Consider the following 12,432-nt stretch of genomic DNA (forward strand, 5'->3'; position numbering starts at 1 on the left):
ATTTGGTTCAATGAAAAGTAAAACTATATGAATGAAAGAATGTTAACTTTTCTCTTAAAATTACTGTATGTTATGGTTTGAAGTGTCACTGATCAAAGGCAAGCAGGGCAGTACCTCATTACACCATCATATCTAGTAGCAAAAAAATACGTTTGACTTAACATAAGCCACACTAATTCAGGGTGTTGAAATGTAATGATTTACTTCATGAGGTAAAAGTAACAAGAAAAATTGCATCAGGTATTTGAAATATTAAAAAGGTATTCTTCAATTCAATGTTTAAAGTCTAACTTTTTTCAATGGTAATTGAAATTTGTCATTTTTCATCTTTTGGTGGAGGTCCATAGAGGCCTAGGTCTGTAGTAAAGGATTAAAAATCAAAAATAGCATCAGATTCATAATCACTAATCATGAAATAGTCTAAAGAGATATCCTCATGATTATGTTTGAAATTGGTCATTTTCACCCTTCAGGGAGTAGCTCTTAGAGGGCATGGACCACTAATAATGAATCAAATATCAAAAATAGAATCATATGTACGATCAGCAACCTCAAAATGGCACAACAGGACAAGTTCTATTTAAATTTTAAATATAAGTAGGTTCTATTTAGTCGACAGAAATCTCTTTGGTAGGAATGCAAGTTAAATTTAGTCATCATTGCATACATTTTTCTTCACCATAGAAATGTAAAGACTAAATTCAACTTACATTCCTACCAAAGATATTTCCGTCGACTAAATAGAACCTACTTATATCCAAATAGAACTTGAAAAGATAGATTTTTTTAAATCTGAGCTCGCATTTTAGATCGACTTAACGTGCACTACATCGAGCCGCGTGCTATTGTGCTCTGGCCTGCCTGCCTGCCTCAATAAGTCACCGTCGCGTCGCTCTTACTTTTTTACCGTTCATTTAATCATGGGCCTCTCTACAGTTTTGTTTATTTTCAGGTTGTAATGTTCATTAAATTTACGTATCATTTGGTCCATTGGCGGACCGTGCATCTCACTCCTAGCCCTTCAGTACTGCTCTGTCTGAATCAACCCGCCCCTCAAAAACTAATTTATGGTTATAAAAACCATCTTAATATGCAGAAATACAATATAAAGAGCTGCTGCATCACAGATAGATAACTCCTGTAGCTGCAATAAATGCCTTTATTGAATAGACAAACAAGGGGTGAACAAGTTCCTTTCTACTGCAGCCACAGCTGCGACACACACAAAAAACATCAATAATAACTCATAAACTTGCAATATTATTTAGGAAAATCGCAACATTTTACTCACCAAAAAATCAGATTATTTGTAAACAAAATCCATCCTCCTCTCTTTCCTCAAAAACAGTTCAATTACTCTGTTGTACGGATTATCCGTGCGCCTCAGTTCCACCAAAAAGTCCCTTTCTATTGCCATCGAAGCTAATGCTGAAAATCGAACCTGCAGCTTCTATCCAAACAATGGGTCTGAATACGGTGATGTCGCCGTACGCCTGCTAGAGGGCCGTACTGACACCAACTCAAAATCTGATTGGTTGAAGCAACAGGTTAATCGACATGTATTCTGTGTTAGAGTGCCTGCACAACGGATTGTAAAGTCCGCTCTGCCTGGCAACAAATGATGGCTGAAATGTGATTGGTTAAATGCTTTAATACGAAAATACATGCCTGGAAGCAGCACAACCATCGGAAAAGCTATGAAAGGAAGCGGACAGACTATTTGGAATTATTTAATAAGTATTCATGGACAAAATATAATTAAACAACAGCTTGTGATTCAGATATTTTTACTTATGAATATGCTAAGCGCAGTTCTTCACCCGCGAATATCTACCTTATATGGGCAGGCACTCAATTACGTGGGAGGCGTGATGATACGAGACAACTCCGCCTCCCACGGCCATCGAGCTGCAGTCTATTACGGTATATGGATGAAAAAATAGGTTCCAGTTATGAGCATTATGCGTAGAATTTTGAAATGAAACCTGCCCATGTTTACTGACCTCTACTCTCTCTTCTGTTTCTTTTTCCGGTTTCTTTGTGGTGGCGGCCTGCGCCACCACCACCTACTAAAAGCATCATGATGCTCCAACAATGATGGACTGAAAGCCAGAAGTCTACGTGACCATCATCATCAGGTCCTTCCATGAAAACCCTAAATCCAAAGAGGACTGTTTGACTTATGTTAGGTAGATTGCCCAGAGGGGACTGGGCTGGTGGTCTCTTGGTCTGGAATCCCTGCAGATTTTATTTTTTTTCTCCAGCCTTTGGAGTTTTTTTTTTTTGTTTTTTCTGTCCACCCTGGCCATCGGACCTTACTTATTCTATGTTAATTAATGTTGACTTATGTTTATTTTTTATTGTGTCTTCTATGTTTCTATTCTTCATTTTGTAAAGCACTTTGAGCTACATTTTTTTTTTTGTATGAAAATGTGATATATAAATAAATGTTGATTGATTGATTGATTGCCGAACTTTTGTAAGTAAGCTGTAAGGAATGAGCCTACCAAATTTTAGCCTTCTACCTACACGGGAATTTGGAGAATTAGTGATGAGTCAGTCAGTCAGTCAGTCAGTCGGTCGGTCAGTCAGTCAGTCAGTGAGTGAGGGCTTTGCCTTTGCCTTATATATATAATAATTTAGTTTAAGCGAATGGAGATGAAGAGTACACATGATTGAGATGTTTTAATTAAAAGAAGCAGGACAATGGATTTCTGCTGTTACTTTAAAATTAATTCTTCAGCATGAACACAGGGACATAGACAGAAACAAGTTAAGGGTGAATTGCTTTTTCTTCATACATACAGACAGACAGACAATCACATTGTAATGAACGTTTAGTACAATAAAGCCTCCCAATACTGCCAGCTAGACCAGGACTTCATTGACCCCAAAATAGGTCTCATCCCAGGCAGCCTGGCCCCAAACTCAAAAGGCAGGCTTCAAAGGCCTACACATGCCAAATGCTTGGCTCAGGCTTATAAAAGTTCAAATACTCAAAAATATACAAAGAAGAGGTAGAATCTTGAGCACAAGAAGACAATGCCAAATTGTAAGTGAAGAATTTATTTATTTAAACAAAAGCAGCACAAAAGTGGACAATCAGGAAAAAAAATAAAATGATGCAAAAAGGTGTGCCTAAAAAAGGCAATCCAAAATGACCAAATACAATCTGAAATCTAAAGGCAGAATAAAAAAACAGAGCAGAAATCCTCAAAACCTGAAAAGTGAGACACTACTTACAAAGACAATACTCAATGTACACTCTGAGCCACCTTCTGCCCAGCCTGAATGATAAACCCCAAAGGCGGCCACCTCAGCAGTGGTGTCATGAAGGCACAACCGCTTGGGCAGTCACCAAACAGAAAAACAACAAAGGCCAAAAAAAATTAAAAAAGAGTAATATTAAACAAAAAATCCATTAAAACAAAAACACATGTACAAATAATTTGAAAACAACAGAAATAACAATAAAAAAGGAACATAAGCACTAGCCAGGGGAGAAACCCTGGCTGAAACAACATAAACACACACACACACAGAATAAGTGACCAGGCAGTGTGGTGGACAGTAAGACTTTAGGAACCTGCAAATGTCAACTGAATGCTACTTTAGAGAAATTCGGGGAGTAGGATTGGCAAACCTGTTGGGCTAAATAGCCCGATTTCATTCAAACTGATCTGATATTGTGTGGTTTCCTTTTAATTCTTTTATTTTATTCTAATCTCCTTTAAGGTCAATGAAAAGCCCCATCCACCAGAAAGTGTCTCCCTGAGACATGCCGCAGAGCTGAGCGTCAATGGAGGAAGACTAAACTTACTATCCACCATGAAATATTAAAAGTCAAAATAACAGAATACAATAACACTGTCCGTCTTGAGAGACGCTGCTATTTCTCCACGATTATAAATAACAATGCTAGTAATCCCAGAGTCTTATTTTCTACAATTGATCGCCTACTAAAACCCAGGTAAGTCAAAGGAATGCCTCCAAAGTTCTTCCAGTAAAACCTGTGAGGCTATCGCTGTATTTTTCAATCAAAAAATTAATGATATTAGAAATAACATAGTATATCCCTCCAACACTAAGGATCCTCCTAAACCCCAGCATCCTGTTATAAACAAATTCAACTCTTTCACTAGGATAGATTTACCTGATTTACAAAAAATAATATCTCAATTAAAATCCTCCACCTGCATCCTTGATCCAATACCAACAAGGTTTCTCAAAGAAGTATCAGGCGTGCTAATTGATAATATTCTGGACATAGTAAATTCGTCATTAGATACGGGGGTCTTCCCAGACTGTCTTAAGACTGCTGTAGTTAAACCCCTTCTTAAGAAACATAATCTTGACCCTCGCTTTGAAAATTTTAGACCCATCTCTAACCTGCCTTTCTTAAGTAAAGTTCTGGAGAAGGCAGTCATTATGCAGTTAAATGACCACCTCAATAAACCTGCTATTCTTGATAAATTTCAGTTGGTTTTAGAACAAATCACAGCACAGAAACTGCACTCGTTAAAGTAGTAAATGACTTGCAAGTGAATGCAGACAGAGGCCATTTATCTGTTCTCATCCTCTTAGATCTGAGTGCTGCATTTGACACCATTGATCATAATATTCTTAGAAATCGCCTTAGTCAATGGGTGGGCCTCTCTGGCAGGTCTTAAATTGGTTTGAATCCTACCTGACAGGGAGAAAATTTTTGTTAGTTGTGGGAATTACAACTCAAGACACATGATATCCGATATGGTGTTCCACAAGGCTCTATCCTGGGTCCGCTGCTTTCTCAATCTACATGCTTCCGTTAGGTCAGATTATCTCAGGGCACAACGTGAGCTACCACAGCTATGCTGATGACACACAGCTGTACTTATCAATAGCACCTGATGACCCCGATTCTATTGATTCACTAACACAATGTCTGACTTGTATCTCAGAATGGATGAATAGTAACTTTCTCAAGTTAAATAAAGAGAAAACTGAAATCTTAGTGATTAGCAATAATGGATACAATGAGGCTATTAGAAATAAACTGGATACATTAGGATTAAAAGTCAAGACGGAGGTAAAAAGCTTAGGGTAATTGTTGACTGTAATCTGAATTTTAAATCACATATTAATCAGATCACTAGGACAGCATTTTTCACTTAAGAAACATAAGTAAAGTTAGACCTCTTATATCACTGAAAGATGCTGAGAAATTAGTTCACGTGTTTGTTTTCAGTCGACTAGATTACTGTAACGCACTCCTCTCAGGACTACCCAAAAAAGACATAAATCGTTTGCAACTAGTGCAGAATGCAGCTGCTAGAATCCTAACTAGGAAAAGAAAATCAACACATTTCTCCAGTTTTGATGTCACTACACTGGCTACCTGTGTCATTCAGGATTGACTTTAAAATTCTGCTTATGGTTTATAAAGCCTTAAATAATCTCCCATCTTATATATCGGAATGTCTGACACCTTATATTCCAAATCGTAACCTCAGATCCTCAAATGAGTGTCTCCTTAGAATTCCAAGAACAAAACTTAAAAGAAGTGGTGAGGCGGCCTTCTGCTGCTATGCACCTAAAATCTGGAATAGCCTGCCAATAGGAATTCACCAGGCTGATACAGTAGAGCACTTTAAAACACTGCTGAAAACACATTACTTTAACATGGCCTTTTTATAACTTCACTTTAACTTAATCCTGATACTCTGTATGTTCAATTCATCATAATAACTATTCATGGTGGCTCTAAAATCCGTACTGACCCCTACTCTCTTCTGTTTCTTTTCCGTTTCTTTGTGGTGGTGGCCTGTGCCACCTCCACCTACTCAAAGCTTCATGATGCTCCAACAATGATGGATGGATTAAAAGGCAGAAGTCTACGTGACCATCATCATCATCAAGTCCTTCCATGAGAACCCTAAATCCAAAGAGGACTGTTTCATTTATGTTAGGTAGAATGCCCAGAGGGGACTGGGCGGTCTCATGGTCTGGAATCCCTACAGATTTTATTTTTTCTCCAGCCGTCTGGAGTTTTTTGTTTTTCTGTCCCCTGGCCATTGACCTTACTCTTATTCGATGTTAATCAATGTTGATTTATTTTGTTTTCTTATTGTGTCTTTTATTTTTCTATTCTTTATTATGTAAAGCACTTTGAGCTACTGTTTGTATGAAAATGTGCTATAGAAATACATGTTGTTGTTGTTGTTGGTGGGGTCTACAAGTCATGTTATGTACTCACTTGTTGTTTTCACTTGATTTTTAGTCCCTTCAGTCAGTTCATCTTATATTTCCTTTGAATTCCGATGGTTTGGATTTGCTAATAACCTTTAGAAATTCCAATTTTGTGATCTAATCAACCTTGAAGCAAACCAAATTGAAAAGGAATGATAAAGATTTACCTCTCATAAGGATCAACAATAACGTCACTTGGATGAAACAAGTCTCCAAAAAGAAGGTGTGGGTTTGACCCATTGACAGTCACCTCTTCGATTGTCCCCTTGATGTGATTGCTCCAGATGATGGTGTTTTGGATCCAATTTACAGTAAATCCTGAAACGCCTTCTCCTGTCACATGCACTATCTGTGAAGAAAGAAGAAGTTGATGAAGATGCAGCCATGGGAACTTTTGGCTATAGCTTAAGCTGAGGCTAATCTTTTATCACTTTATAAAATTTTAGTTAGCAGAATGCTGGGAAATGAACACCATAAACAGTATAAGACACAATCACCACTGTCAGAAATACCTAATTTATAGAAATAACCCATCTAAAAATGGCAATGAAATTAGAAAAAAGAGTGACAAAGACATTTCTAAGGCACCACAGTGAGAACAATTATTTGCAAATGGAGATCATTTACAACAATGGGCAGCTCATTCAAGATCTCAAAAGATCATCCAAAGTTGAGCAGATGCCTTCCTAGCTTCATGTAAGGTCAGTGCTCACGACTCCATGATAAGAAAGAGTCTGAGAAAAATGGGATTCAAGGTATAAACCGCCTCCATCCAAGAGGAACATCAGTGCAAAGAAATACCAGGATGAACTCCAAGCCTTATGAAATAATGACAAACGACTCCAAAGCAAAACTCTTTGGTCAACATAGTGTAGCATTTCAGGTGTTGGACAGCAAGAACATCAGATCTGCAGTAGAACATGGGTGTGCTGAAGGCCTTTAATGATCTCTTGGGCACGGCCATCAGCAGTGTGTGTGTCTGCGGAGACAGTGTCAACCTCATGGAGAGATTTACTTACCTCAGCAGTGACATTCACATCTCTGGTGACTCTTCCTATGAGGGCAATAGATGGATTAGGGGATCATGTAGAGTCAGGGGATCACTGTAGAGGGGTGTGTGGTGCTCGCGATATCTCTGTAAAAGGACGAAGGTCCAAGTCTTTAGAGTCCTGGTGCTTCCTGTCTTGCTATATGATTGTGAGACATGGACGCTATCCAATGAACTGAGACGAAGACTGGACTCCTTTAATACTGTGTCTCTGTGGAGAATCCTTGGGTACCACTGGTTTGACCTTGTGTTGCTGTTGCTCATGGAGTCCCGAATGTGGCACATGACCTGTCAGTTACAGCACTACGACCATGTGGCGTGTTTCCTCCAAGGGTGATCCGGCTTGCAGGATCCTCATTTTCAAGGACCCAAGTGGCTGGACCAGGTCAAGAGAATGCCCAAGTAACACATGGCTATGGCAGATAGAGGGTTCATTTCCGGAGGGTGGGTTGCCAATCAGGATCCTGAACTGTTTTGTTTTGTTGTGTGGTGTGCTGTACCAGTGCAAGCTCCCCAACCTGGCCTGATCTGTGCTCATGTGATGGTGTGGGAATACTTTGGAACACTTACTATTATTGAAGGAACCTGGAATTGTGCACTAAGGAGAATGTTGGGTGAGAGTCCAGTCATCTGTCAGTGACTTAAAACTAAAGTGTCAGACAAAGAGCCAAAACATACACGTAAATCTATAGCTGAATGGCTCAGAAGTGTTGGGTGGCCTATCCAAAGGACACGTTGAAACAACCAGTTGATGCTCTCAAACCAACCAGTCCATCTGCATGAAAAGAGTCCTGCAAAGAATTAATGTGAACCACTGATAGCAAACTACAGGAAGTGTTTCTGTACTGCTAAAGGTCCTAGAAACAAGTATATAAACTATGGATGGGAATGACTTTCTCACATGGGCGATTGGGGTGCTGGATTACTGTTTCTTGATTAAAGAAGATCCCGATTTAAAAAATTATATGTCCACTCAGGTTCTTTTTCTCTAATATTGCATTTTGCCTAAAGGTCTGATGTTATTCGCTGGGCAAAATATACAAATGCAGAGGATAATAGGAAAGGGGCAAATATTTTTCATAGCACTGTAAATGCAAAAATACTAGTTCAAGAATATTAAAATTAAAAAAGGGGAAAGAAAAAGCATCTTCAGAAACATCATTTATAAATGAATACATAAAAAAACAATTAAGAGAGACACTTGATGAACCCCTGGCTATAGCAGATCATGTGTCATGCCACTCACCTCCTTCCTTGTGCCATTCATGAAAGCCCTGCCAATCATACCCTGCCTGCTCATGTCGGCCCAGTAGATCCTGTCCTCACTGTGGTGGTAGTCCAGTATGACAGAAGAGCTTGTGTTGGCCACCAGCCTCTTCAGGTTGGTCCCTTCTCTGTCCACTTGGAATATGGAACTGCCATAACTGAAGATGAGGTAGGGGGCGAAGGCTTGATTATGGGCAAAAACAAGAACATGATTAGTTTTAATAAATCAAATCAACAATAGGATCAATCCATTTTAATAATTTGCCCTTTTAAAAATAACAAAGCCAAAAGTGTGTGTGCTGAAAATGCATTCCTGTAAACCAAAGAAAGAGAATCCTTCTAGAAGAACCCACAGCACCATCTTCACTTTCCACCCACTTATGAGGGTCACAGTGGTGACAAGCCAAGGAGGGCTGACCAGGCCACTCTGTCCTCAGTACTTTTTTTCCCCCAGGATCTCCCAGGCCAGTCAAACCATGTCCTGGGTCTTCTGCAAGTGGCCTGTGTCTGGTATTTTGCCCCAAGGGAGACACCTGGGCTTGTGGGGGAGGGGAGGAGCCCAGATGACCTCCTCAAACCACCATCTCCTGTCAGTCTGGAGAAGCAGTGGTTCAACTCCAAGGTCCTCCCTGTTCTGGCTAAAAAGGGGAAATATTGAAGATGTTTAGCTAAAAAAGACCATTAAAAAAGCAAACAAGAAGATGACTCAAAAGAAAAAAAAAAAGAAAGACTTGTCTGAAATTCTTAGTCCGGTCGATAAGAGGAGGTCAGAAGAAGGATACACCAAAACAAACACCAGAAATCAAAAAGGACGAAATGCAAAAGGAAACACAAGATTAAATCCCCAGACTGTAGGGGGGGCATAACACAACTGCCAGTTCTAATCAAAACAGGGGCACAGTACCTGTTCATGCAGGACAAAAAGTATTCCAAATAATGCTTAAATTAAAGCAGGCACAAACCGGCAATTCCACACTCCTGGCTGAGACAGATTGGCTCCCTTTCAGGCTATTGTTGGGCAAAATTTGGGAGCAATTTGTTCATTTTGAAGGACTGTTTTCAGGGAGTTATTGTGAACCAATTCATGTGCAGAAGAGAATCAATTCAAAGGAGTTCAGCGGCACGGATATGGCATCTGTGATGCCATTTTGCAGGTAGCTGTTGAGGCAGATGTGCAGTACGGCCTGTCCGATTCATTCTCTCTTATATATATTTCTCTTCTGGTTCGTCCTGCTTCCACTTCAAAACCGGTCCCACCCACACGCAAACAACACGGTATTTCTCGATTCCTATTCATCCTCTTTCAAACCCTTCTCCACGCTGCCTGCGGCCTCCCATACACCTTGCAATTTTCGTTATACTGCGATAGTTGTTTCCTAAGCCTTTGTTATAAAATGAACGACAGTATCTTCTCAGTCAACGGGTTTTTGTACAACGTCATCTCTATTCCGGGATCCGGCAACTGCCTGTTCCTATCAGTGGGTTATTTCTTGACACAAACGGTTGACGAAGGCAATGCACTCTTACTACGACACAGGGCAGTAGATTTTGTTGCATCACATTGGGACAGATTTGCAGACGTTCTTCCTGTTGTTCTTTACAGCGCAAATCGAGTTATCACAAGTCAGGAGTACTATCAATACATGGCAACATCTGGAGTTTATGGTGGTGAAGCTGAAATTCAAACTCTTTAAGAGATTCTCCATGCTACCATTGTCATTTACTTCAAACAAGACCCCAACATCCTGCCTTGCATTTACAATTCTGGAAATACTCTCTTCATTTACCTTCTGTACACAGGACAACTGGACAATGGCCACTATGAAGCCCTCCTACCGATTCTGATCATGTTTCCACAGCAGCATATAATGTCTGATAACACCAACACATCAGTCCTCAGTCATTCTTCTCTTCCACAAAACACTACAGTTTCGTCTACTGCTACAACCTTTCTCTACGACATTTGTAGTAAACCTTTCAAAACAAAACCCAGCCTTGCCAAACACAAGAAAATTCACTGTAACTACAAATTGTTTCAGTATCACACTTGCACAAAATGTTTCACAACGCAGAACTATCTTCACAAACACACAAAAATTCACTCTGCTGATAAATTACCTGACTCCCACTCCAGTAACACATTCTTCCAGTGCAATTCCTGCAAGAAAACTTTTCAAACGCGAACCTCACTTGCTAAACACAAGAAAAGGCATTCTTCCCAGCAACTATACAAGTGCCAGAAATGCAATAAGAAGTTCACTACACAGGATTGTCTGACTAAACACAACAAAACTCATTCACAAGTCTTGCAATGCGACATCTGCAAAGCAATGTTTCCAAACCAACGCAGTCTCAGCAGACATACACATAATCCTCTTCCCGTTACCACAGGTACTTCTTCACCTCATTCCTATCTTCCCGTCTAAGATTACAACACTGGGACTCCAGACCAGCAGTGCAAACACGGTCATGCACTATACTGGCCTGCTGAGCGTAATACATCCAACAAGTACTCGAGGTGCTGCCACAACGGTAAAGTAGCTTTACCACCTTTGCAGGAGCCACCTGTGTCTTTACAACAGCATCTTACACAGCAAACATCAGAAGGTAAAAATTATCGTGAACACATTCGAGAATACAACTCTTCTCTAGCATTTGCTTCCATGGGTGCACCTCCTGGCCACGGACCATACAGTTTTAAAATACACAAGCAAATCTATCACCAAATCTCTCCACTATACGCTAACACTTCTCTCTCTCCAGGATATGGACAGTTGTATGTTTTTGACACAGAGCAAGCTACTGAAGTACGCTTACAAAATAAAGCAAACTCTGCTTGCAGCAAAAATTTACTTCTCCAGCTAGAGTCCATGCTCAGAACCATCAACCCCTTTGCTAAATCATACAAACACATGTATGAAATTGTTTAGTCCAGTCCAACAGCATCTGTACAAATGGTTTTCAAGGAAAACCCTGGAAAGGATTTATGACGATACAATGCCCCAACATGTCATACCGATGTTGCAGTGATTTTCATCGGAGAAGATGGCGAACCCCCTGCCGAAAAGGACATTTGCATCTCTCCCAGAGGCAACTCCTGTAAACAGATTTCCATGCTCAATATGAATTGCGATCCTATGGTTTACCCACTTTTATTCCCTTACGGGGACATTGGCTGGCACAAAGATTTACAACATGTTCCCGATAAAAGAACCGCCAACCAAATCAGGCTTACTCAATGCCAATTTTACACGTACAGATTATCAGTGAGGAATCCATTTAGTATTTAGCACTCCAGCAGCAAACTATTCCAACAGTACGTTGTAGATGCCTATGTTAAAACAAGGGGTGCGCATCTCAATTATCTCCGATTACATCAAGAAGATCTGCATGTGGAACAATACAAAGGACAGTCAGACGCACTGCAAGCAAACTAAAAAAATAACAAATAACAACGTACGAGTAGGCAAAATGGTCCACATTTCCAGGAAGTCCAAGATACATGCAACAAAACTGTCAGGATGCCACGGCCATAGTACGTAAATTCGGAAAGCCCAATTTATTTATCCCTTACACATGTAACCCTGCTTGGCCGGAAATTCTACATTCACTGTCGGATACCCAAAGACCGGAGCACAGACCTGATATTGTAGTACGAGTGTGAGAGCCATTTCCCTAGTTCTGTAAGATTCATGAATATTTTACTAGATTACAATGCATAATCTATGGGAGGTTCCTATAACCCCCGTAAATAGAATTGTATTGGTATATTCTTGCCATTTCTAACAGCTTTGAGTGAACAATGTTCTCCAGTTAGTGACAGCCTTGCCTTGAATAAGGTATGGAAGGCATAAGGTTTTAAACCGTGCCTGGGCATAGGCCTAAAGGCC

The 12,432-nt window shown here is 40.0% G+C and overlaps 1 protein-coding gene across 2 annotated transcripts in view; it reads right to left on the reverse strand.

The window, feature by feature from the left end:
• The window catches only part of egf (epidermal growth factor), a 103,518-nt gene that overhangs the window by 74,016 nt on the left and 17,070 nt on the right, over positions 1 to 12,432 (reverse strand). For both annotated transcript variants that reach the window (XR_005634429.1, XM_039759802.1), the window contains exons 2-3: positions 8,523 to 8,725; positions 6,396 to 6,577 (exon numbers count right to left, since the gene is read on the reverse strand). Coding sequence is in view for 1 of the 2 variants with exons in the window: in XM_039759802.1 (XP_039615736.1) it covers positions 6,396 to 6,577; positions 8,523 to 8,725 (385 nt within the window). In the remaining variant the exon portion in view is untranslated. The remainder of the gene's footprint in view (positions 1 to 6,395; positions 6,578 to 8,522; positions 8,726 to 12,432) is intronic.

Source organism: Polypterus senegalus, chromosome 7, assembly GCF_016835505.1.
Source record: "Polypterus senegalus isolate Bchr_013 chromosome 7, ASM1683550v1, whole genome shotgun sequence".
NCBI classification, from domain to species: Eukaryota; Metazoa; Chordata; class Cladistia; order Polypteriformes; family Polypteridae; genus Polypterus; species Polypterus senegalus.